Below are 26,665 nucleotides of genomic sequence, written 5' to 3' on the forward strand. Positions count from 1 at the left end.
CCTTCTGTTCTGATTCCACGGGGGGCCAGAGCCTCACCCAGGCCCCTCTCCCATCTGTGTCCTTGGACTTCTGGGAAGCCCTCCTCTCCCCACCCCCCTGCTGCCCATGCTTGGGCCTCTGATCCCCTTCTCCTGGACACTTGCTGAATAGAGCCTTGTTTTCCACCACTGGTCAGGGCGCCACACGGAGAGGGCAGCCCCCGGGGGGCTGTGCTGTTTTTATCCCAAGATGCCAGGCTGTTAGGCAGAGTACAGCCCAAGCCCCCAGCTCAAAGAGCTTCTCGGAAGCCTCTGAGGGGGCCGGGGTGCAGTGGGGGGGTAGGCTCTGTGCCCACCCCTGACCATTGTGTCTGTGCCAAGGTGAGTCATGCAGTGGGCACAAGGGGAAGGCCCGGGGGCGGGGGGTGCGGCCAGCCCGGCACTGCTAGGTCTCTGGCTCTGCAGACAAGGCCTGGCTGCTTGCCCCCTCCCCAGCTCCCAGAGCCAGCTCACACCCCTGAGCTCCAGACGGGGCAATGCCTCTTACCCCACGCTGGGGAGACGCACTCCATTTGGGCATGTTATGGGCTGCCTGCCGAGGTTTTCCCTGGTGAATCCCAGCACAGAGAGGGAAGGTGAGGGTCTCGAGGTCTTCAGCCACACTTGACCCTGGACCTGAGCAGTAACATGGGGAGGGGACTCTAAGGGAGGAGATGCCCCATGACTTTTGATCCTGCTATGGGTGGAGGAGCTGGGAAAGTCAGGGGGCATTAAAAGAAGAAAAAGGGACAAACCCTCGTCCCAACTACTCTCTGACAAGGAGTGGCTGTCCTTCTAGCTCGCTGGGCAAGTCACAGTTCGCAGGTTTCTCTCTTTGTTCCAGTGAAATCTAGTTGAAATGAGGGTAAAGCAGTCTTGGGAGGGGGTGGGCGGGAGAGATGGACCGAGAGCAGGAAGGGCTTGTCAGTGAGGTTCAGTGACTGGTCCCTCTGTGTGTGTGACCCAGGCTTATTTCAGCAGCAGCAGAGAGAGGTCCCCCCTTCACCCACTTCAGCCACCTCTCCGGACCAGTGTCACCCAGGCTCCTTGGCTCCATCCTCAACCTCCATCAGACCCTAGACCCATTCCCCACGCTCAGCCCTTAACTATCCAAAGATGTCCACACAAGAACCAGAGAGGTAGACAGACATGGTCATGGTTGTTTGCCAAACTTTCATTATTTTGTATGACACATTCGCTGTAGAAAAATCAGAAAATATAGATAAGCAAAACGGAAAAATTTAATTAGCCATGATTTCACCACCTGGAGATAAACACTACCAGATGTCCCCCCATATATATAAGTTCATTTTTTTTTTACAAGTGGGCTCATGCTGCACAAATTATTTTGTAATTTGTTTTTTCCACTCAGCAATATGTTGTGAACATCTTTCCATATCAATAAATATTTATCTACATCATCATTTTAACAGCTGCATGGTTTTCCACTGTATGCATTAATTTACCCAAGGCCTATTGTTAGACACACAGTTGTCCCCCCCCCCCCCCGCCTCCCTCCCTCTCTCTCTCTGTTCTAGATCACACTATGCTGCACAGTTGCCTCAGGCAGATGCAGCTCCCAGCCTCCACGACTACTACCATCCTGCTGGCCTGGCTCAGGCCCCATCTACGTGGTCCCTCCTCTCCTGCTTCTCTAATCTAAGGGTCTCAATGTCCAAAGCCTCAAGCCAATCCCTAGACTGACTTCTCAATAGACAGCAGAAAGCTGCCGGCCTTGGAGAGAGGATGCCTGGATGCCTCTCCGAAGGGCCTTCAGCCAAGCCATGCCCCACTTCAAGCCGAGGTGGAGACAAGATGGTCTCCCACCCCCATGCCCCGCCCCCACGTCAGAATCCGCCAGGATGCCCTCCTGCCTCCCGGGACAGATCAGTACCACACCTGGCCTCAACACACACACAAGGGTGCCCAGCATTTTCTAAATTTGCCAGCCTCTAATTCAAGCCACTAGACTGCTGCCCACTGGCTCGCCTTATGCCCCAGCCCCGTTCCCAGTGCCTGTGCAGCATGGTGGTCCGCATGCGGGGGTGGGATGAAGAGAAGTTGGGACTCTCCGGTGGACTCCTTGGCTACCACGGAGTCCATCCACCCCACATGGGCCCCCTCCCTGAGGAAGGGAACTGGGCCCTGGTGGCCACTAGATGGCAGTGCTCAGCTGCCCAGGTCCCAGCGGCCGCAGGGTCCCGCAGAGGGAACAGAGCGGGTCTCAGGGACAGGCAGGCTTTCTAAAACCCGGATTTCTATCCCCCAGAGGGATCACCCCATGTATGCTCTAGAGTTGCTTCGGACTGCTCTGACAGTGCCCTCTAGAGGAGAGAGGGGCCACGGCCATTCAATAGCTACATGATCTTTGACGACTTCGGGAACTTCTCTGAGTCTCCATTTGCACACCTGTAAAATGGGGACTCACAACACTTACGTCCAAGGTAGCGGTGAGGATAAATTCAGGGAAAGCCGGACACAGCAGCTGCTCGACAAATCACAGCTTCCATTTAACAACACCCACCCGGTGCTTTACCTAATCTGCGTTAGCGATGGCCTGGGCCTGGAGGGGCAGGAGCTGGGCCTGCCCGGGGGGGGGGGCGCTGCCGTGTCTTGTTGACCCCGCTGGGGGCGGGCAGGGGACAGCATATAGGAACCTCCCCAGGACAGTTACCTAGGAGTGTGGACAGGATGCAGGGGGCAGCAGCCAGGGGAGAGAGGGTGGGAGGCGGCACCGTTTGCCCCCAGACCACTAGCTGGGTCTGCCAGGGACCAAGCGTGAGTCATCTCTACCTGCCCCGGAGGAGACTCAGAGTAGAGCCTACTTCCCAGCCTGCTTTCTCACCTCCCTGACTCCCCCTGGGGCACTGTCCGTCCATCCTTGCCCTTCCCCAGCGGCAGACTTGAGGCCCACATCTCCATCGGTTTGAGAAGCTCTTGGTGTGTTATCATGTCCCTTGGGAGGGGGTCTCTCCTGCCCCTCAGCCTGAGGCTTCCCCAGGAGAAGGGCCCCCATGGATAGGGACTTCCTGATGTTACGACCTATGTCCTCCCATCAGAATGGAGTCTCCCTAAGGATAGGGTCCCTCAGGACACCCTCTCTTCTGTAGGAGCTCCCTGATGCGAGCACCCATGGTTCACTGTCAGATGGGAGCCCCTTGAGGGCAGGGGCTCTCTCCCCCTCTCAGCCTGGAGGAGGGCTGCCTCAGGCCAGGGTCAGTTCCCTCTCCTCTCATCTATCAGCTTGTGCTGAACCAGCTCCTGGTGAGAAGTGCCCAGCTCCTGTGGCTGTAGAAGGGTTCCTGGGTGAACCCCCAGACTCTTTCCCCTTCCTCCTTCCTGGCCTCTGTCGGCACGCTGCTGTAGGCATCAACTTGCTTACCTTCACACACCCAGGGGCCAGGGTGCTTCATTGGGGTTAATAAGCGCGGGCCCTTTCTCTCCAACCCCCCTCTCCCCACCCTCCTGGGCGCTCCAGCCTGCCCCCTACTTTCCAGCCTCTAACCCTGAGACCTGCTTTTTAATTGCTTTCCCTGATCTGTTCTGCTCTCTGCTCCCCTCCTTCTCCCTGACTGACTGCATCCCTCTGGGAGGGTGGGGGTGGGGGGGCCAGATGTGTCCCTGGTGGGAGGAGAGGGCTGGCGGGCAGCCTGTTATTTCCAATCCAGTGGTCCTCCAAATGGACAGGATGAGCCAGGGAACAGGGGTGGAAAGGCTGCAGGCGAGCTGGGGGGAACGTTTCGGGAGAGCAGGAAACCACAGCCATGGTCTCCAGGCCCCATGGGGTGGCTCTGGTCCCTTTCTCCCCCCACAGCCTCCATCCCAAGCTGTCTGAGATCCCTCTTCACAAAAGAACCATGGAGGAGGGGAAAACAACCACGAACTAGATTCTGTCTGGGAACCAGGATCCCCCAAACTTAGCTAAGAGCCAGAGGACATTCCTGGGAAAACCTGGAGATAGACGAGCAGGGGTGTGAGAGGGAGGACTCCAGAGTGAGCAGCTGCCAAGGGGCACCCCATGTGGTGACAGAGTCCCCTGTGTGTGTGGGGGGAGAAAGAGCTGATGGCTGAGGGTGGGAGGACCCAGAAGGGAGAGCCCAGTCCCCTTGCCCTTGACAGGTCCCAACACCGAAGGAGGTTTGGGCTTACCCTCAGGTGACAGGGACAGCCGCTGTCCCGACTCCCCGCATGAAGAGACAGTGTCTTGTTCTCTGTGTCTGCAGCTCCTGGCACTGAGTCTTGTTCTCTGAACTGGGCAGGACTTTGGACTCCAGGGTGGGGTCCAGACACAAGCTTCGGGCCGGAGGTGGGCAAGGAGGTGAGCGCAAAGGGCCTGGGAAGAGAGTACTTCTGAACTCCCAGACGTGGAGTGAGGGGCCCTGCGCAGACCCCCCAAGGTAGGAGAGGCCGGGTGAAGCAGGAAGAGGGGCCTTAGATCGGGCTGGGCCTGCACTGGGTGGGGGATGACTCTCTGTATGTAAGAACAATCCAATCTCAGAGCGTCGTCGCTGCCCACGGAGGTCAGCGGGGAGCTGGCTGTCAGTCGCGGCCCCCTCAGCCCCTGCCAGCTCGCTGAGAAGCTGGGGCCAGCCAGGCTGCCTCCCGGCCTGCAGGACACCATGCTGCGAGCACTCGCAGCCCGACCTCCTGTGATTGAGGGCAGGAGCCACACGTCCTTAACTCCATTGGCAGAGTCTTTGTACATTTAATGGGTCACCCGAGAGCACATTTTGCACCACGGAGCCACAGATGTTTGCTGAGCCAATGGCCGGTTGCAGAACAGCCTTGTCAAGAGTGACCCCTGCCACTGGCAAGCTGCCCCCAGCCTAGGCGACTTCTGCCTCGTGCACCAGACCCCGTTGCGAGAGGCTTGCCCTTTTGGCCCTCGTTACCAGCCGCCTTGCCCTGTGCCTGCTGCCTCGGTGCTTGCAGGGGTGATGGTGACCATCAAATGAGATAATGTATGTGAGCGCCCCAGGAAATGGGCGAGTTATTCAATTTGAATCCGACCAGCGCTCGGCAAGGCCTCCGAAGGTCAAGGCACCACGCCAGGCCGCTGGGGGCTACAGATGGGAGGCTGAAGCGGCTTCTGTGGGAATCACGGCGCACCGGGGAAAAAAACCTCATCAGGACTAATTGGAGAGGCGGGAACCCCAGGCACGCGGAAAGAAGAGATGCCTGTTCGCTTCTAAAGGGAAGCAGCTCGGTGTCACGTGAGGAACCAGACCCTGGTCTGAATCCTGGCGCCGCCACTTGCTGTCTAACCCTGGGTGCGTTCCGCGAACCTTCTCGAGTCCCTCTCCTCGTTATACCTTGTAAGGTCGCCAAGTTTTGTGCGCTGCCTGCAGCAGGGAGGGACCCAAGGCTCCTCTTGTGTGTTCTTCTCTCTCCTCCTCCAAAAAGGAGGCAAAACCGGATGGGGCAGGGCTCACCAGGTAGAAGGGGAGGCTGCTCCCCCAGCACAGCGAGGACTCATTTGAAATTAGCAGCGTTATTTACACACAGCTCACAATGTGCTAAATACCTTTAATGTGTTTGTTTTCTGAAGCAAGTTAAACACAGACTCCTATCATCCTGTTGACACGACTAATTCATTCAGCCAGCCGCATCTTCCTAGAGAGACAGAGGTAAACTTGGGTTGAACCCTCACAATCCGAACGGGTGCAGAGGAAAGCCACGAACTGAACCGGGGGGGGGGGGGGGGGGGGAGTGGGGCTTCCGGAGCTGCGGGGAAGAAGACTGCGCGAGGTTCCAGTGGTCAGGGCTTAGCCTAGGGCCTCACCTGAGACCCAGGGCCCCTCGACACTGTCTCTGACAGTAACCTATGCCCAAGGCCGCAGAAGGATGGAGCAGGCCTGTCAGTGTGATGGCTTCTTCACCCGCTCAGGAACAGAGGCCCTTAGAGGAAGATGGGGCCGCAGAGTAAAGAGCAGGGCTCACCCCTTAGGCCCCAGCCTAAGGCCCTGGGAGGAGGCAGTGGGGGACGTTTTCTATACTCAGAAGTTTCTTGAAGTCTGGAAGAGTGGGGAGGTGTTGCTATCCCATGTAGGTACACAGAAAGACACATACACTGAGGTTGGAGATGGTTTATTAATCATTATATTAAAAAAATATATCTATATCTACATGTACATATATATGTATATATGCAGAAATCAAGGATCAGAGGATAGAAACCCGAGTATTAACAGCGCTGACATCCAGGTGGGAGCATTAAAGCTGAATGTCCCTTTCTTCTTTATACTTCTTTTTACACAGAGTATGCATCCTGCTCACAATAGGGCAAAAACAATAAAGCTGTCTTCATTTGGAAATCAAGACACTACTATCATCTGCATCATCACCAGGATGGTGGCCGGGGGCTGGGGCCCCTGCTCCAGGCTGCAGGGATGAGGCTGAAGGTGCCTCCCTCTCTCATCAACCAGGGAGAGTCGAGCTGGGAGCCCCCGCCACGTCCCCATCCCTTCCGCACTGCACAGAGGCCATGAGTGCACAGAGCCCTCTGTCAGATGGGAGGTGGGGAGCAAAGACCCCCAAAGCCACCTGCTTGCATGGAGAGCATTGTGAACTGGGGGAAGGGGGGTATGATGGCTGCACCTTTATTTTTTTTCTTTTTTCTTTTCTTTATTTTTTAAAAGATTTTATTTATTTATTGGACACAGAGAGAGAGAGCACAAGCAGGGGGAGTGGCAGGCAGAGGGAGAGGGAGAAGCAGGCTCTCCGCTGAGCAGGGAGCCCCACGCGGGGCTTGATCCCAGGACCCCAGGATCATGACCTGAGCTGAAGGCAGACGCTTAATGACTGAGCCACCCAGGCGCCCCAATGGCTGCACCTTTAAAATGTTACCACTCGAGATGAATATATACATGCTGAGAAGCTGAGTATAACAAGCGATTGATAAAGAGGGCAGGTAGCAGGATGAATGGCTGGCGACGAATGTTAATAAAGGAAGAGGGTGTTGGCATTAACTGCTCCGAGCCAGGGCTCCTGGTGCAGGCAGTTCTGGGGACCATGAGGGGCCACTGGGTCAGGACACCTTGGCGACACAGCTCCCAGATGACAGGGCTCCCCCAATCCCCATCAGTTCCTGCCGGTTGCCAGGGCAGCGGGGACTGGAAGGGGGCTCTGCAGGCCAGTTGGCTGGGGCAGGCAGGGAGGAAGACAGTGAGGCTCTGTCCCGCTGCTCCCCTCCCCCACCCCTCCCCCACCTCTCTCATCAGGGTCCCTGCGATGCTGGGAAATACCCCAGGCCCTCCTTTCACCTGGGTCTTGGCCCACCCTCTCCCCTCCTACTTCCTGTCTTCATCTGCCACCGGGGCCCCGACCATCCCGGTCCCCAGTGCCAGTCACCTGGGATCGCGAGGGGCCCAGCTGCTCTCTTCAAGGTACTGCTGGGGAGGCGCGCGATGCGGCTGCGACCTCGGGCCACTCCCAGTGAGCGGGAGACTGAGGAACTGAGGGAGGGAAGGGAGGATGGAAGGTAGGAAGGTCACAGTCATGCCTGGGGATACAGGTAGGGGTAGGGGGTACAGCTCGAAACTAAGCCGAAAGGAAGCCGTGAGAGCAGGGTGAGGCTAAGCACCAAGGCCAGATCTGAGGGCAGGAGAAGCAGTGGGGAGGGAGCTTAGTGGGGTGTGGGAGGGAAGTAGAGGTGAGGGGTGAGTGGTCTGTCCCCCAGTTTAACCAGTGAACACCGAATGTCCCCCTCAAGGAATGTCCCCCTCAAGTCCGCCCCACTGAAGAAGGGAGATACTGTTCCCTCTGGTGTAATCCTGTACTAGCAAGGGCCAAAGGAACCTCCTTCAGTCCGGGAACCCGATGCTGGCCCTGCTCATGAGACCCCTGCTACCTGCCCCGAGGGGTCCAGAGCCACAGCCGAGGCTGTAGCTAGCTCAGTGCCCACTGCGCTGGGGAAAGCTCTCTCTCCCGGTCTACCGCCCCAGCCTCACCTGGCAGCTCGCCTCTTCTTGCGGGCTGAGGTCCCAGGGAAGGAAGATGTTGGTTTGGGGCCTTTCACGGTGAACAGGGACTCAGGTCCACTGCGAGAGGGAGGAAGGTGAAAGGAGGCAGATCAGGAGGGAACCAGAAAAGGGCACCTCCTCCCTCCAGCCCCCAGCTTGGCGGGTGGGGAGGTTGGACAAGATGACCTCTGAGGTTTCTTCCTACTTAGAGGTGGATTCCTCTCCCTGCCTCATTCGGCCTGGGCTGACAGCTGAGTGACAGGCTTGTTCTGGGAGAACATCCAGATGTCAGTTTCTGGAACATTCAGGGAACTGGAGTTCAAACGATTTGACCCTTCCACCTGCCCGGCTGTGAGCTTGTTACTGAGAGGTGGTTTAGGCCGTAGGAGGGGCCGGGGGTGCGGTGGGCAGCCTGCTGCCCTCGGCCTCACAAGTACAGGTCAGTCTGCTGATTGTTCTTGGCCTTGGACTGTCCTGAGCTGGTCACTGTTCCCCTACCCTGGCAGGTGGGTGGAAGGCGAAGGTGAGAGCTTCATCTTCTCACCGAAAAATGCTGAATAAAGTTTTCCGAGGCTCCCCTTCCCAGTTCCAGATGCTGGACTGGAGGGTAAAATCTGGGGTGGAAATGGCAGAAATATGCATTTCTCAGTGGGACGTGAAACTAAGACTGGGCCAGAGGGTGTGAGTGATGCAGAGGAATAGAGAAGACTAGGCCCCCTCCTTATTCCTGCTCCTGCTGACCCTCCCTGAGGTGGGGGGGGAGGTCCTGTTAGCCACTCGTGGGCATGTCACAAACCACCCAGAGCTGGCGGCTTTGGAGACAAGGCAGGGCCCCTAAGAGGGGCAGCCCTCCCGGGCCTGGGGACTGACACCGGTCAGGCCGAAGGGAAGGAGACAGCAAGCATGGCTCCGAGAGTCAGGCCGGCTTCCACTCCTCTTAGCAGCACCTCTGTCCCTCGCTGACCCCAGGGAGCCCCTGCCTGGAGGGCTGGGAGGGAGGCTGGGAGACCCACCTGGGGATGAAGGGCTGATCCAGCCTGTTCAGCTCCTGGGGGGCATTCTCCCAGCCAGCACATTCGTGGAAACCCAGCTTCAAGGGGGCCTCCTCCGAGAGATCAAAAGTGGTGTTGAGGTCCCGAGCAGGCAGGGCCAGAGGGGTGGAGCAGTTCTGCACAGCAGAGGGGCCCAGGGGCACCCGGCTTCTGATGACTGTGGCTGGGCAGACGCGAGGGGAGTGGCAGGACGAGGAGGAGGCCTTTCCCCCTTTGGGGGGGGTGGGCCCGAGTGAAGGCTGAGCCTCGGGCAGGGACCCCCTCCTCAGGCAGGGCAGGAAGGACTGGCGCTGGCGCTTGGTCCCCGGCTTCGGGGCTGGGGGGCTGTCAGGCTCCGAGGGGCTTGGTCTCCTCCTCCTCTTCTCTGTGGGCCGCCGGGATACCTGGGCTGGGGTGCAGTCGGGCCCTGGTAGGACCCCCAGGGTGTGCATGAGGCCACTCAGTCGCCTTGCCATGGTCCGGGTCACGGGGCCAGAATAGCCTGGAGAATCTGGGGCACAGAGAAGGCGGGTGCTGAGGGGAGATCAGGGACTGGCCAGAAGGAAGGCGAATCTGGAGAATTTCGGGAGAGAGACACGGGAGACACGCAGGAGCCCCTAACTCCACAGGTGGGCCGCGGAGTCCTGTGTACCACAGCACGACCCAGCATCGGAGGCCCCAGCCGCCCCTGGGCGCCAGCTGGGCCTTCGAGAGGGCACTGCTAGAGACAGAGCAGGGGCGAGACTCACCTGACTCGGGACACGGCTCCAGAGGTGCCTCCCTGGCCAGGCCAGGTGCGCCTGAGGCCTTTGCTCCCGGTTCAGCTTTTCCCTCCTGGACCAGCTGCTGCAGGGTGTCAAACTCTGCGATCATGTCGGGGGTCAGCAGCTTGGCCGCTTGAAGCAGGGACTGCTGTCGCCGTGCCAGGCACAGCACCTTCAGGGCCAACCTGGAGGAGAGGGAAGGGGACCCGGCCCTCCTCAGACCCGGCCCCGTTGCTCCAGGTGCGGTGAGGAGCACGCGAGGGCGGCCCCCCCCCGCTCCCTCCTGCCATGCCTCACTCCGCCTTCCCAACTGCAGTTCCTGCTCTGCCAGGCCCCTGCTGAAGCCCGAGGCCGGCAGAGATGGCCACAAGTAAGGTGGGGGGGGGCTTCGTCCCTAAATATGCCCCCCAACAAGAGAGGGACCTGGGAAGTACAGAAAGGGCACTAAATGGCCTCGGACCAGAAGGTCTGCGTCTCCTCTCAGCCCTGCCAATCACTGGCACTGTGATCTTGAGTAAGTTCGTTGACCCAAGGGGCAACGAAAGGTAGCAGCAGGGAAGAGCTAGGCTCCAGTCAGCCTGCCGGCTCAAATCCAGGCTCCGACACTTCCCGCTGTGTGATCTTGGAAGCACTCCTTAACCTCAGTCTCCACATCCTTAAAATGGGGAAAACCAATGCACCCACGTCTTAGCGTTGTGGGAAGATGAAATGAATTATTTGATATATACAGTGTTTAAAGAGCACCTGACACATAAGAAGCATTGTAAGATTAATTATTTTCTGTAAAATGAAAACATCGACCTTGCGAGGGCAAGAGGAGATGGAATGAGATAGGCCGTGTCGGTCCTGGTTCTGAGAGGCCCCTCAAAATCGCACGCAGTCTGCACTCCCTACTTAGCAGCTGGGATCCCGAAAGAGCCCGTGTGAATCAATGCACACTTCACATGCACCGAGGGGCTATTTAAAGGGAATTATGAGGGTAATGCGATTATTGATGGTATAAATTTAGATTCTAATAAAGCAAATTTCCTTCCTGTGAGGCACACCTATGATAAAAGAATGAACACAATTATCTCGGTGGGGATTTTTCATGGCCAATAATTTATCCTCAGGTAGCGCTACCTGCCTGGACATCCCTGAGCCCCCTCCTCTGCCTTCAGTGTGTGCTCAGGGAATCCAAACTTATTTTATAAAGCAGCCTCCAGGCCTCTCTGAAAGAAGGCAGGATATAAATTAAAAAGGACATAGCAGAAACTCATTCGATGTCTGCCTGAGCCACACATTATAAGAAGATTAGACCACTGAGAGAAGTAGGTGTCTAGGGAGAAAGGCAGTGGCCTGGATGTCGGGTGACCCAGGCCTCGCCCTGTCCCTCTGGCCGTGTGGCCCTGGACGAACGCCTCAGGACCCAATCTGGCAAACGGGGAGCGGGTCTATACCAGGGGTTTCCAAATTAGGTTTCAAGAAACCCATCAGAGGACATTGAAAATGGAGTTGCTCTGCTTTATCTGTTCTACATATTAAACTTCAGCATAAGATTCCATTTGAAGAAAGGACTTTGTAGCTAAAAAAATTCTGAAAAATCCACTGAACTGGAAAATCTAAGATCCACTCAGTGCCTCAGTGGTCTAAAGATTCTGAAGTCTAAAGCCAAAGAGAAATGATTTTCCATTATCTGATTGTTAGGGTGTCTCCAAGTATGGAGATGATCTAGCATATTCTGCAGCCCCTGATACATGGGGTCTTCTGTCACATTTTATTAGTATCTATTATTAGCTCTAAGAAGTAGGGAGAATGAAGACTATAATCCCCAAATCATAGCTAAGACTGAAGCATCTTGCCAGGGACCACAAAACCAGAGGCAAAGCGGGAACGAGAACCCTGGTGTCCTCTGTCCTCACAACGGGGGGGACACCAGGGCACAGAGACCCTGACTCATCGGTGGGAGCCCTGGGGCCAAGGGGACATCCTGCCAGTGCATCCCTGCCACTCCAGAGCCCCGGGGAGTCAGCAGCAGGAGACAGATAATGAGCTGCTGATTATTCAGGCTGCAACATTTTTGCTGAGTCGGGAACAGACACTCCCCAACAAGAAATAAAATTAAACAGGCCCTTCTGTCCGGAAGCTTTAAATATACTGCCTAGTGTGAAGCGTGCTGGGGAGGCAAGAGTGGGCCCGGCAGCAGCAAAGCTAAGTGGCAGGGGATTTATGTTCTAGGGGCCAAGGGAAAACATACTAGCAGCACCTCTCTATTAAGCACAGAAAGAAGGATCCAGAATCCATTTCTCTTTGGCTTTGGGTGGTGGTCTGTATTTACTTCTGAGAAGAAATGGCCATAATCTGTTGGTGAAGACACATGATAAACACCTGGCTCGGGAGGGCGGTCCCTTCCTCAGCCTGCCACCCAACTTCTCTTGGCTGCTTGGTTCCTCCCTGCAGAGGACAGGCAGCTCAGCCCCCAGACCGGGAGGCAAAGCGCTAGCCTGGGCAGCCCCGTGCTAACTCGGGGCTTGCGAGCCAAATTTGGGATGGAATTGGGTGTTTTGCTTGCCAGTTATGTGGAAGAATAGAAAGGACAGTAAGTAGACAGAGTAGGTGATAATCTCCAGTTCATTGAAAGCAGATAAGGGACGATGTTGAGGAAAAGAAGATGCAGCTCTTAACTAGGGCAGAACCAGAGCTTTTTCGATGTACTTAACACCAGCTCCTACCCCAGGAGGATGGAACCCATCACCTCCCATCTTGAACCCCAGAGAAGAAGACACCTACTGCTTAGAATGGTCCCTGTCCAAGTTCTGTGGTGAGAGGCAGCCCACATCTGGCTTGGGCTGCAGGCTCAGGCCAGGGGACCTTGGCAGTGAGTGTCTGAGGGTCTGCTCTGGTACCTGGATTGGAACCTAAGGAGGAAGGAAGTCACAGTTAGAGGGCCCAGGATGACCATCCTCCCCTACATAAGCAGATCTTAAAATCTTTTCCTCCTCCAAGAGTGGGAATGATGGCCTTGGACTGACTGGGTCCTAGTTGAGAATCTCTTTCCCAGGCCCCACCCTCCTCCCCACTTTCCTTCTGGTAACAGGTTTGCCCCTCACTGCAGACACAGAGGAGTTCCCCTTCCTGCACAGGATCTGAAAGCCCCCTAATGACTAAGATGCAAGACATCCAGGTAGGGAACCCAAAACTGAAGGGAGTCTACGAGTTGGGGAGGGCCTTGCCTCCAACATTCTACCACCTCCAAGTCCTACCTCCTCCTCCACTGGGCCTTTGTCCTTATCCTCTTGGGGCAGCTCCTGGTCTGGAGAGTTCCCTTCCACGACCCTCCCTACCTGCGTCTCTAGCCCCAGGCTCTCCTCTTGAAGGACGGCAGACCCTGGGCGGAGCTCTGGGGTGCAGGGCTGGCTGGAAAGGCGGGATGGTGAGGGGCAGCTGGGAAGCCTAGGGTGGACAGGAGTGGGGGGTGAGAGGTGGGAAAGCAGGGAGGGGCAGGGTCTCTGTGGCACGAGGTGGTATAGGGCCCAGCTTGGGTAACAAGGGGGCAGTAGCAGAGGGTGGGAGGAGTTGGTGATTTCCTGGTTTAGGAAACAATGATGCCTCCCCCTTAACTACACCTTCCTTTAAGTAGTATATGCTGCTTACATGGGCTGGGGGTGTCACGTCCTCATCTGACATGGAGGATTTTTTTCTATTTTGATGTTACTGTCTAGAATGCACTGTGTCACATGAGAGCAACTAGCAGTGACAATCAGCGTCTTGTCACCTAGAGTGTCACCGAGAGTGACAATCAGTGTGTTGGACACGGGCTGGGAAGCCCGGACCCCGGGGGGCAGCACAGAGCTGGAGAAGGGGGGCTTTCCCTGCTGAGCTGAAGGGGCAAGCATGGCTGCAGGACTCACAGTTGCTGGGAAGGGCCCGATTTGGGGGATTTCGGGAGGTCCTGCGGTGGGGCCCCGGCTCTCGCCTCATATACTTGGAGCTTCTCCCTCAGGGCGGCCACCTGCAATCAAAGCAACGCAGCCCCTCAGAGCCCCAGGTGGGCGCAGAGCCCTGGCCGCGCCCCACGGCTCGTCTCCGGCTCTCCTGTCCCTGAGCCGGGCGCCCTGCCTCCCGGTCACGCTCTCCAGGCGGGCTCCTCACCTCAGCCTGCAGCTGCTGACAGATGGTGGCATATTGGCTGATGTGACAGTCCAGGCTGATCACGTTGCTCTTAAGCTGAGATGGCGGCACAGGGGAGAGTTTCGTGGGTTCATTCACCGCGGCTTTTGGCAACCACTTCCAATGGCCAGGCACCGTGCGGGGCGCTTCCCTCACATTCCCTAGACTCACCCTCCCGAGGGGGAACAGACTGGGGAAGGGCAGTGAGTGGCTTGCCTGACACCACAGCAAGAGGCGGAAGGATGCTTTTGAACCCAAGACCCCTGACTCCCTGACCAATATACCCTCCCTAGACCAGGGCAACTCTCACTAGCCAGCGCTTGGCCACCCCCTTCTGTTGTCACCCTCTTGAGACGATTCTGCCCCACCCAGGCAGCCCACTGCTATGATATCTTACTCTTTTTGTCAAGTCTGGAGACTGTCCTGCCTCCCCCCCCCGCCCCCCGAGCTGGAGTCTTCCCAAGGATGGGGACTGCGTCGCTTCTATCACAAAGAATTTCCCTGATGACGGAGGCTAGGGAACTTCTTCCCTCTGCCTTGGGGGAATGCTTGCTCCAGGTATCGGAGGACGCTGTGTGGGTCCTGTCCCTTCCTCCTCCTGTCCCCCACACCAGGTTGGCCATTTCTGGCCGGCACACACCGCGAGCTTGATCTCCTTGGCGCGGTCGGCATACTTGAGGGTGTTGTAGGTGTCCTCGTAGGTCAGACTGGAGGGGCTGACAGTAGCGATCATGACCGTGTGGCAGTTGCCCCCGATGGAGTCCTTGAGCAGACGGGTCAGCTTGCTGTCCCGGTAGGGCACGTGAGTCTTGCGGCCCTGGGGCGACAGCAAGAGGGCATGGGAGGAGGTGGCTGGACCAGACAGATCCAGGCTGAGACCCGGTGGCCGTTGGCCCAGGGCTGGAGGGAAGGACCGCAGGCTTCAGGCACTCAGTTGCTGTCCTGGGCAGGCCCCTGGGTCTGTGCAGTTTTACCTTCGCGTCGGCCAGGGCATTGAGGACATTGATGAGGGCCAGCAGGGAACGGTTGATGTTGGCACCCTCCCGCAGGCGCTCCCCCTTCGCATGGGTGCTGGAGGCCCGCTCCGAACCGGCCAGGTCAATCAGGCTCATCTTGGCCACTCGAAGGGCCTGAGTCAGGCCTGGAACCCGGTCCTGCTGCCTCACGAAGATCTGGGGGGCAGGCAGCAGGGGTGAGGGGGTGCCAGGCATCAGGAGCCCCAGCTTCAGGCTCCAACCTGCGACTGCTCTCACCTGGAAGATGGCGTGGGAGCGGGACGAAGTTGCGTTGGCGTCGGTCGGGTGCTGCGTGCGGTTGCGGTTCCCCCTGGTCAGCAGCTCCAGCAGCTGCTCAGCTGAGGTGGGCTGCAGAGGAGATGCCCGGGCAGGGCGCTGTGGTCTCCCCAGCCAGGGCTTTTCCCCCAACCGGAAGAGCTGCTCTTCAGAACCACCCCTGGATCCAGGGCACCCCCAAACTGCCTGGTGAGAGAACCCTGGGAACCAACACTGCTCCTGCCACCCGGGCCCAATCTCTCACCTGGTGGAAGGAGAGTCCTTGCACCACCACGCCCTTGTCAGGGTCCTCCCGGATGGCAAGGGGCCCCTTGGGCTCCAGGAGGTCGTGGATCTGCTCATTGTACACCTGAGGAGAAAGGAGGCAAGAGGCCGGGCGAGGGCTGAGGTGCAGACAGGGAAGCATGGCAGGACGCCGTGCCAGGGGTGGCCCTCTGCAGGACAATGGTACGCGGTGAGAGCGGCCAGGCAGGCTTGGTCCCAACGCAGGCTCTCTCAGAGCCTCATCTGGACCCCTGGGCTCTCAGCGGGCCCGGACGCCTACTTCCTCCCACCCTCTCTGCCCGCTCTCCTCTACTCCCCGCATCTTCAGGGGTGCTGAGAATGAGGAGTGGGGCCGCCCACACCTGGGAGGGACCAGCCCTACCTCCTGGTAGCTGATGAGCACCTCGAACCGCTTCTCCTCCTGGTGGGCCTCAAGCCGCCTGTAGAGTTCCATGGTCGTCAGGTACATGATGCCGGGGTCCCCCTCTCTTCCCAGCATGGTGTGTGTCTTCCCAGCCCCCGTGGCCCCATAGGCAAACACTGTGGAGGACAGAGTCGGGAGAGGGTGGCAGCAGGGCCGGATCCGCCTTCCCTAGGGGTCCCCGTGTGCCACCCAGCTCAGCCCCCCCTTCTCCCCAAGCCCCTTCCTTTGCCTTCCTGTGCGCGGTTCCACGGCTCCTACCCACTCGCATCCCACCGCATTCACACTGCAGCTTTGCAGTGCCCCGTGCCTCTGGCCTGGCTCCCCGTGGGCCTGTGGATTCCGGGGGCCTGAGGGAGCTTCTCCCTCCCCCGGGGGAGCCTTCTCCAGGCTAGGCAGCTTCCTCTGACGAAGGCCTGCCGTTCTGTCCCTCATATCACTGACCTCAGTTTACAGTCACACATTTGTGGGGGTGATTTGTGATTAGTATCTTCTCCCCCCTCTAGAATACAAGCATCAGGAAGACGGGAACCACATCTGTGTGATCCGCTTCTAGAGCCCAGGAGGGTGTGTCATACACGGGAGAACGAAAGGGCCAGCACTCTCGTCAGCAAGTGCCCAGCTGAGGGGAAGGAGGGCACGGGGACGTGACGCATGAAGCCCTCAGAGGGAAGCAGGGAGGCAGGGCCGCTCCCAGCGGGGCTTTGCCTCCTCCCTGCCCGGCTCTCACCTGAGCAGTTGTAGCCCTGGAGGAAGCTGTCCAGAACGCTGTGGGTGGTGTGCTGGAACACGTCCTGTTGGGTGGCCGCCTCACCAAAGACCCGGTCAAAGACAAACGTCAGGTCTTTGCCCTTCTTCTTGGGGCCATCATGGGTGCTGCCCCACTTCAGGCCAAGGAAGCCCCTGTCGGGCTCCTCAGGGTCAAACACCAGCACCCGCTCATCCACCACCTGAACCACAGGCCGCCGCTGACTCTCCAGCTCCCGCAGGGTGGGGGGCCGGACCCGCACCACCACCCGCACCTTGCTGTCCTCCACCAGCGTCACCATGGCGACACCTGGGGGACACACAACAGAGAGGAGGACCGATCTGACCCCAGCCCTGACGCAGTGCGCCCTCAGCCTACCTAGCGTTCAAGAACCTTCTCCCACTCCCTCCCCAACAGCCGATCTCCATGTGATACCTCAAGAGAATAAGAATATTATTATTAACAAATCTCTTTCTCACTCGAAATGCCACCTTTGTCATATCCAGATGACTTGAATTTTTCCAGAGGCGAATGGCTGGGCTATTATGTTCCACTGATCTGTCTACTCCTGTGCCACTCTTTCTGTTCCAGTCCTTGACAGTATGCTTCTTATCCAGTGAGACAAGAACCGCCTCCCCTCCCAACCACCACCGTTAGTCTTTCTTTCTCATAATTTTCTTTTTCTTTTTTTAAGATTTTATTTATTTATTTGACAGAGAGAGACACAGCGAGAGAGGGAGCACAAGCAGGGGGAGAGGGAGAGGGAGAAGCAGGCTTCCCGCAGAGCAGGGAGCCCGATGCGGGGCTCAATCCCAGGACCCTGGGATCACGACCTGAGCCGAAGTCAGACGCTTAACGACTGAGCCACCCAGGTGCCCCTCTTTCTCATAATTTTCTTAACTATTTTCGGGCATTTATTGTTCTATTTGCCTTTAAGAAAATGTTATCAATTCTATCCCCAACCCAGAACACCACCCCCTCCCACCCTATTGGAATTACAAGCAGAATAGTATTGTTTACATATTTATTTTATATTAAAACTTTTCACGCAGGGCGCCTAGGTGCCTCAGTCAGTTAGGCGGCCGACTCTTGATGTTGGCTCGGGTCATGATTTTAGGTTCATGGGATTGAGCCCCATGTCAGGCTCCACACTCAGTGGGGAGTCTGCTTGGGATTCTCTCTCCCTCTCCCTCTGCCCCTCCCCGCCAAAATAAATAAATCATTCTTTGGGGCGCCTGGGTGGCTCAATCGTTAAGCGTCTGCCTTCGGCTCAGGTCATGATCCCAGGATCCTGGGATCGAGCCCCGCGTTGGGCTCCCTGCTCCACGGGAAGCCTGGTTCTCCCTCTCCCACTTCCCCTGCTTGTGTTCCCTCTCTCGCTGTGTCTCTCTCTGTCAAATAAATGAATAAAATCTTAAAAAAAAATAAAAAATAAAAAAATAAAAAACTTCATGCTAGAACATGTCTATTCGCCTTTTATTTTAGATATTTCTTATGTCCCTAAGATTTTATAGTTTTTTTTAAGATTTTATTCATTTATTTGACAGAGAGAGACAGCGAGAGAGGGAACACAAGCAGGGGGAGTGGGAGAGGGAGAAGCAGGCTTCCCGCCGAGCAGGGAGCCCGATGTGGGGCTCGATCCCAGGACCTGGAATCGTGACCTGAGCCAAAGGCAGATGCTTAAGGACGGAGCCACCCAGGCGCCTCCTAAGATTTTATAGTTTTTCATCTCTTTAGATAGGTTCTGTAATTGTCTTTTTAATATAATTTCCAAGTAGTTTAATTGCTCTTATGAACGGAGCACCTTTCCCCATTTCCATACTGATTGCTAGTATGGAGAAACACAATTGATAATTATACATTTGCCTTCGACCCACCACCCTTAAACTTCCTGATTAATTCCAATTGTTTTTTTATTAAAGCTTATTGGGTTTTCTGAGTACACAATTATATATCAGGGGAAAAAAAAAACAACCCTTCTTTTTTTACCTTTTCTTCTCCATGGTTATACCAACTGTTTTATTTCTTATGTATTGCACTCCCTAGAACTTCCAAAACAATGTTGAATAATGATAACGGGCATCCTGTCTTGCTCTTGATCTTAAAGGAACTGGCGTTAGTGCTTCACTAATTAGAAATTAATTTTGGACAAATAGTTAATTATCATCATAGGAATTTCCTCCACTCTTATTTAACTTAGACTTGTTATCAGGAATGTCTAGAATTTTATTTAATGAGCTTTCAGCATCTCCTGACATGTTTATGTGGGTTTTTTTTTTTTCTCCTTTATTTTGTTCATGTGGTAAACTTTTTGATATTATTTTTGGCATCAAACCAACCATGCATTCTTGGGAAAAAATCCTACCCTGGCCATACTGAAGTTTTCCATTTTTAAATGGCTAAATGTGTCAACCTTCTCTTTTATGATTCTTATGTCATATTTAAGAAGACATTCCTTCCCCAAGGTAATTTTCTTATATTTCTGTCTGACACTTTTTCTTTCTTACATTTAGGTCTTTATCCAGATGGAATTCATTTTTTTATGAATGAGGTTTCTAAATATCTTTTCTTTCCAAATGATAAGCAATTATATCATTTATTTAATTTATTTTTTTAAAGATTTTATTTATTTGACAGAGAGATCGAGAGCACAAGTAGGCAGAGCAGCAGGCAGAGGGAGAGGGAGAAGCAAGCTCCCCACTGAGCAGGGAGCCCGATGCGGGGCTTGATCCCAGAACCCTGGGATCATGACCTGAGCTGAAGGCAGCCGCTTAACCGACTGAGCCACCCAGGCACCCCATCGATTTTATCTTTTATTAAAATGCGTTCTTTCTCTACCCGTTTCAAATGGCACATTTAACAAAACTAAATTCTCATATGAACATGAATTTATTTCTGGGCGCTCCATTCTTCTCTACTGATATGTTCCTTTTGCAGGAACTTGCTGTTAGTTCTATTACACATCACCTTGTTCTTTTTCTTGACTGTTCTTGGGCATCTGGTCTTGCATATGATTTTGGAATCAGCTTACAGAATTCTGTGAAAAAAACCTGCTTAAGATTTTAATTAGGGTTATTTTGAATTTATAAATTAATATGAGGACAACTGACATCTTTACAATATCAAGCCTTTCTATCTAGGAACATTGTATCTCTTTTCATTATTCACTTTATAATCCTCAGTAAAATTTCATAGCTTTCCTCACATGAGTTTTGTCTATTTCTTGATAGGTTTATTACTGGTTATTGTCTAGTCTTTATTATATTGTGAATAGGCCCTTTGTTAAAATTGCATTTTCAGGGGAGCCTGGCGGGCTCAGTCAGTGGAACGTGTGACTCTTAATCTCAGGGCTGTGGGTTCGAGCCCCGCACTGGCTGTAGAGATTACTTAAAATTTAAATCTTTAATGGGGCGCCTGGGTGGCTCAGTTGGTTGAGTGTCTGACTCTTGACTTTGGCTCAGGCTGTGATCTCAGGGTTGAGCCCTGTGTCAGGCTCCCTGCTTAGCAGCATGTCTGCTTGGGATTCTCCTCTCCCTCTGCCCCTCCCCCTGCTCTCTCTCTCTCTCTCTCTCTCACACACACACACACACACACACACACATGCTCTCTCTCAAAATAAAATAAATAAATCTTAAAAAAAATAAAATCTTTAAAAAATAAATAAAAATAAAAAATAAGTAAAATTACATTTTCTAATTCATTTTTTTGTTTGCCAGAATATAGGAAAGCAACTGCTTTCTGGATGCAGATCTTGTATCTGGCCACATTACTGATCTCTCTAATAGATTGTCATTGATTCGCTTAGATTTTTCAATTAAATGATATAGTTTGCAAATAATGACAGTTACTTTCTATTTTTAGCTCTTCTTTATTTAGTTCCCTACCCTCCACTGCCCATTAGGAATGGGCATTAAATTTTATCAAATGCTTTTTTGGCACGGGCTGAGATGATAACAGTGCTTCTCCTTTAATCTGTTTTTTTGGGGGGGGTTGTTTTTCTTTTTGTTTTTTGTAGGCTCTATACCCAATGTGGGGCTCAAACTCTCAACCCTGAGATCAAGAGTCCCATGCTCCACTGACTGAGCCAGCCAGGTGCTCCATCCTTTAATCTGTTAATACAGGGGGTGACATAGACAGATTTCCTAATGTTGACCCGGTAATATTTCCAAACATTTATCTATTCCCTCTTGTATCCCCCTCACACCTCTCTCCCTGCTTTTTTCATTTCTCTTTCAAGCCAGCCTACCAAGGGTAGAGATGGAATTTCTGGAATGCAGGAGTCATGGCTATCCTGGAAAAGTTCAGCCCAACTCTTGGGATATATTAACAGCGCTAAGGAACAGGGGCTGTTTCTGAGGGATATGAATAGATGAATGTTTTCCCGGGAAAGATTAGGTCCCACTGATAGGACCCAGGTCATTCAGCAAAGAAAAGTGAGATTTCTCCCTAATACTCCAGTAAGTAACTCGTGTTTTCCTTTGAGAATGAGGCAGAATTGAGCTGATTTGAAACTCTTGTCCCCTACCCCCACACGTCTTAATTTCTTCCTCAAGCAGAATAAGGGAAAGATATCAACCAATAATCATGTTGTTACATTGCGTATTTCTTTCCCTGTCCCAGCCATCGGATTGCCATAATAAACAGAAGAGCTAAGTGCTCTCTATGGCAGGGGCTGTTTTAAGCACCTTATGCGTACCATCTCCTTTTCAGCTCCATCGCAATCCCCCAAGACAGATACTATTATTAGACTCATTTTTCAACGAGAAAATTGAGACAGAGAGGGGTAAGCAACTTTCCCAAGATCCCAAGGCTAGTAAGTGATGGAGCTTGGTTCCAACCCAGGCAGTCTGACTGCAGAACCTGCTCTACTCTGCCTTATAATGATATTATATATTACGTCCTCATGATCACATTGTTGTAGTATTCCCATATGTTTGTATGATAATTATAATCCCTTTTATGTAACTGGCATTACGTATTCTGCAAACACTTTCAGATATATGGACTGTACCTAATTTTCAACACCCGGAGAGAGTTCCTGTCTCCCATCTTTGCATTCCTGCCCCCAGGGAGCCCCACTCTTGTACCCAGGGAAGTGAGGGCGGAGGGTGCCTGGCCCCAGCATCTAGGTCTACGCTGTCTGGCTTAATGGCAGTGCCAAGCTCCCCACGGGGAGGGTTTGAGCTGAGGAGCCATAGAGCCGCCTAACATTCTAAGCAGGAAATTAAAAAGGGCAATGGCAACGGAGTGTGCGTAACCTTTACAGTCCTCTCCTCTCCGCCTCCTGAGGGCCAGTGAGGCAGACTGTTTGCCTAATGAGATGTTTTCCTTCTTCCTGAGACTGCGCTGGGGGCACAGGGTGAGGGGGTGCGTAGGGTAACCTTTGGCAGGGCTGCAGCTGGGACGCCTGGGTCCTGGTGTCGGCTCTGCATCTGACCGGTGAGGAGCTCTTTCCACCAGCCACACCACGTCAATGTCACCTCAGCTTCCCCGCTTTGAGAGCCAGAGAGAACAGCTACCGATCTGCTCCCACCCCAGGGGGATGGGGAGATTAATGAGAGAACGTTTGTCAAGTTTGCTTTGATCCCCGGTTGGAAAGAGCATTTCAGCCCAAAGTACAAGGGAGATGATTCTTTAATAAGATCTTCAGGGTCTGAGCCAGCCACAGTCACGTCCTGTTTCTAACTCGGGGCAGCTCATTAAAACCCAGAGGCTAGTTCGCTGCTGAGCTGGGGCTGGGAAGCCGAGATTCAGTTGTGTTCAGCCTGCCCACTCTCTTAGGGACAGGCTGAACAAGCCCCACCTCCCTAGAAGGCCCTGGAGAATTTCTGAGGACTTGGGATCTGCCTGCAGACATTGGGAGCTGGGAAGGTGAAGGTGGATGTTCTGTTTTCATAGGGGTTGCTGCAGCCCCCTTCCTCACTCCCTTACATCTCTCACATGTGTGTGTTTCTTGTCCTCAAGCTTCAAGAGAGCAGGACCCCCTTCTGATGTAGTCTGTGCACCCCAGATAACGAGGCACCAGATCCAGCACACGGTAGATGCTGTATGGTGTTTGTCCTAGGAATGAATAAAAGCCAGAGAAGAGCAGGGTCTGAATCCAAAAGTTTAAAAATAATTACTATTATAGCTACCATTTATTGAGCACATAACTATGCATCAGGCACTATGCTAACTGCTTTACAAACGGTGTCATTTAACTTCTACAACAATCTCATTCTGTAGTTGCTGATACAATTGTTACGATCCTACTCTACAAGGGAAACTGAGGCTCAGGAAGGAACTTGTCACAGGGATGGTAAGTAGCAAGGCCAGAACCTGACCTTGTTCTGACTGTCACCAGAGACATTACTCATCAGTCATCCTAGGCTATTCTGCCCTGTAGCCTGGCTTTTGCAATTCCTACCTCCCCTTACTTTAGCACCCACAGGGCACTATCCAAAGACCACTGGTTCTTTCTACGGGTGTCGTTCTGAGGAAGGAGCTGTATTCTTTTGCTTTTTAAATAGACAATCATACGGCTGTAACTGATGATAATTTTGTTTATTTCTTTCTAACTTTATTTGTATTTCTTTCTCCTGTCTTATGGTTGTAGCTAGGACCTCCAGTACAACCTTGAATGGCGGCAACAATAGTAAACAATCTTATCTTTTTCCTAATTGCATAGGGGATGCTCCTGTTATTTCACTTTCTGTTGGTTTAAGGAAATTTACCTCTATTTCTAGTTTACCAAAAAAATTTTTTTAAAGATTTTATTTATTTATTTATTTGAGAGAAAGAGTGAGTGAGCACAAGCAGGGGGAGCGGCAGAGGGAGAGGGAGAAGGTGGCTCCTTGCTGAGCAGGGGGCCCGACACAGAGCTCCATTCCAGGACCCTGGGATCATGACCTGAGCTGAAGGCAGGCGCTTAACCAACTGAGCCACCCAGGCACCCCTTAAAGATTTTATTTATTTATTTTGAGAGAGAGAGAGAGAGCGTGAGTGAGCAGGGCCAGAGGGAAAGAATCTCAAGCAGACTCCACTTGGAGCCTGAGGCGGGGATCAATCTCATGACACTGAGATCATGACCTGAGCTGAAATCAAGAGCCAGACATTCAACCAACTGAGCCACCCAGGTGCCCCTAGTTTACCAAATTTTTAAAAATTCATGGATGGGTACTGAATTTTATTGAATTCTATTTTTGCGCCTAATGGGATATATTTTCTCCTTTAATCTGTAAATTGTATTAGATTTTGTAATCTTAAGCCATTTTCATATTCCTGAGATAAAAGGTCATGATATATATTTATATATATATATTGCTAGCTTCTGATTGCTAATATTTTATTTGAGATTTTCACAACTACATTTATAAAGGAAGATTGGCTGGTAACTTTCTTTGTCTGATTATTGGTATCGCAAAATAGACTGGAACTGTTTTCTCTTTTTTTAAGGGAGAGTTTGTGTAAGATTAGAATAATTTCTTCCAATTGCTTATAAACTTCTGGTGGAGTTTCATGTGTGGTTTTTTTGTTTTGTTTAATGGGGAGATTTTAAATGAATTCAATTCCTCAATGGTCCTAGGTGTGTTCAAAATTTCCATAACTTCTTGAGTCAGTTTCCTGGTTTGTTTTTTTTTTTCTAGAAAATTGTCCAAAAGCATTGTCAAACGGGTGTTCCACTGAAGTCTCTCTTTCTCTTTAATCTCCAAGTAACTTAAGTTATGCCCCTATTGTCATTCCTAAGATCATTCTATGTTTCTTTTCCTTATATCATGATCAATATTGCCAGAGGTTTGGCTTTTTTTACTAGTCTTTTCCAAGATACAGCTTTTGGTTAAGTTAATTCTATTACATAGTAAAATTCTATTTCATTAGTTTCTTCGAACTCCTTTTCAAAAATTTCCTACACATGTATTCTGTTCTGTTCTATCTTAAAGGGCCCAAAGTGCCAAAGCTAAGAGGAGAGGCATCCTAGGAGCAGTAGCACAAGGCATGGTTTTCTGTCATACGGATAGTCTTTCCATTCCTTCCTTTATTCAATCAAATATTTACTGAGTGCCCCAATAACTAAGTTTCGGCCGCTGGCACAGCTCTGCAATCAGTTCTTCCGTATGGATGTGCGGAGAGGGTCTTAGCTACTCCACACAGATGTGCAGGGGTCCCAGGTCTCCAGTTCTAGCGAGGAGGAGGACCTTCCACAGAGCGGGTGCACAGAGGGCCGGACCCCGTGCAGTTGTGTGGACTCAGTCCAGGTCCGGTACAAATGAGCAGAGGGATCCCGATCTCCATGCAGATGTGGAAGGAAGAGCCCTGCTCCCCGCACCGCCCCCCGTCCTGTTCAGAGGGAACCACCCAGAACCGGCTCGGTCTCCACGCTGCACCTTTGCGTCTGGCACAAAAGCTGCTTCCGCCCTGGGCGGCGGGATCCACCTGAGCGCTGGAGCCCGCGGGGCAGACTCCGCCGTGGGCCAGAGCTTACCCTTCGTCGGTTCCCCGCCGCTGCTGTCGCCGCTCGCAGCCGCGTCCCTCCGCCGCAGTCCGGAGCCCCAGACCACCCGAAAGCGCGCCCCACACCCTCCTCCCCACCCGCGCCAACCTGGGCCCCGCGCCGCGCGTTCAAATTAGCCGGGTCGGCTCATCCGCGCTTCCCATTGGTCCCCGTCCGGATCGCTGATTGGCTGTTTCCTAAGTAACCAAGTACAGCTCCGAGGGGGGCGGGTGCAGTCAACTGTGCGCCTGCGCACTTCCCCTCCCCGTTTGCTGGTTTTGAGACTGTCTCCGGGGCTGGCCTGCACTAGACCCGCAGAAACCTGTAGGGGGCTGGGGTACCGGGAAAGCGCGGCCCACCCTGTCGTACCTGGCGCTGGGTTCATCACCAGCTGCAGCAACCAGATATCAAATACATTTTCAGATCTTTTTCTGTGGGCTAAGACGGCATCTACTGATTCAAGAGGGACTTTTTAGCCGCTGTCCAGGGGCTCTTCTCGCTCCGCGACCATCTCAAGAATGAACTTTGAGAACAACCCTGGTGTGGAAAAGCCGGCGGAGACAGAGAATGGCAATTCCACCCTTTCAACGGTGTCAGGAATGTCCTGGACTGATTGTTGAATACGAGGCTCGGCCTCCATCCTTCATAACCGCTCGCTGCATGGATTCTGGTGGGCCAACCTCATACTGATCCTCAACGCTGGAGGTTGTGGAGGTCAAAGAGAGCCCTGCACTGAAATCAGGAAGCCTGATTCCAGTCACTAGTGGCTGAATCACCAATCAGTGCTGAGACTGCGGAAGCCACTGCTGCCCTCAGTTTCCTCATCCATAAAATGGGGTAAATATCCTGCCCTTCCCACTCACCTAACACAGCATGGATGTGAAAGCCCTCCAAACCCCCAGCATTTGTAAGGGGATAGCTTTGTATGAATCTGATCAGGAGGAAACGGGTGGTGGCTGCCAGGAAGCCCGTTGCTCACCAGTTTCATTCACCTGATCTGTCCCCACACTGGGACAATGAACAGGCATGCGAGTGGGCAAGAGGCAAACTTCCCTGGACCTGACGTCAAGATAGTGGAGTCACTATTTAATACCTGGTTGATTTGACTCAAACTCTTCATTCACCTTCCTGGACCTCCCTCGCCTGCTATACGGTGGGATAGCATTGTTGTTTGGGGGAGAATAAAATGAGAAAATGACGCAAAGGTGCTGTAACTGTAAAGCTACAAGAAAACTAGGGTATTCTTGCCATCTGCACTACCCAAGAGAAATATAACTGTTAAAGAATGGATTCCAGCTTAGGGGTCCCTCCCCTCTCACAGGGGTATGCATTTTATTTTATTTTATTTTATTAAGATTTTATTTATTTATTCATAAGAGACAGAGACAGAGAGAGGCAGAGGGAGAAGCAGGCTCCCCACCGAGCAGGGAGCCCGATGCGGGACTCGATCCCAGGACCCTGGGATCATGACCTGAGCCGAAGGCAGACGCTTAACCATCTGAGCCACCCAGGCACCCAGGGGTATGCATTTTAACAGAAGTTAGGGG

The 26,665-nt window shown here is 53.3% G+C and overlaps 1 protein-coding gene across 2 annotated transcripts; it reads right to left on the reverse strand.

The window, feature by feature from the left end:
• Positions 1-6,089: 6,089 nt before the first annotated feature.
• KIF18B (kinesin family member 18B) lies at positions 6,090-25,192 on the reverse strand. Of its 2 annotated transcripts, none has more exons than XM_078065834.1 (16): positions 25,110-25,192; positions 16,631-16,957; positions 15,862-16,019; positions 15,460-15,564; positions 15,177-15,287; positions 14,898-15,095; positions 14,564-14,740; positions 13,906-13,980; positions 13,665-13,765; positions 13,098-13,206; positions 12,544-12,671; positions 9,760-9,959; positions 8,993-9,521; positions 7,968-8,057; positions 7,369-7,472; positions 6,090-7,158 (listed from the first exon to the last, which is right to left on the reverse strand). In XM_078065834.1, the coding sequence occupies exons 2-16, from the start codon at positions 16,947-16,949 to the stop codon at positions 7,046-7,048; spliced, it is 2,517 nt and encodes an 838-aa protein (XP_077921960.1). In that variant the 5' UTR covers positions 16,950-16,957; positions 25,110-25,192; the 3' UTR covers positions 6,090-7,045. The 2 variants fall into 2 exon arrangements, with proteins under 2 accessions (XP_077921960.1, XP_035972708.2); XM_036116815.2 differs by having other exon boundaries at positions 13,017-13,206.
• Between the last annotated feature and the right edge of the window lie 1,473 nt (positions 25,193-26,665).

Source organism: Halichoerus grypus, chromosome 2, assembly GCF_964656455.1.
Source record: "Halichoerus grypus chromosome 2, mHalGry1.hap1.1, whole genome shotgun sequence".
In the NCBI taxonomy this organism is placed as follows: Eukaryota; Metazoa; Chordata; class Mammalia; order Carnivora; family Phocidae; genus Halichoerus; species Halichoerus grypus.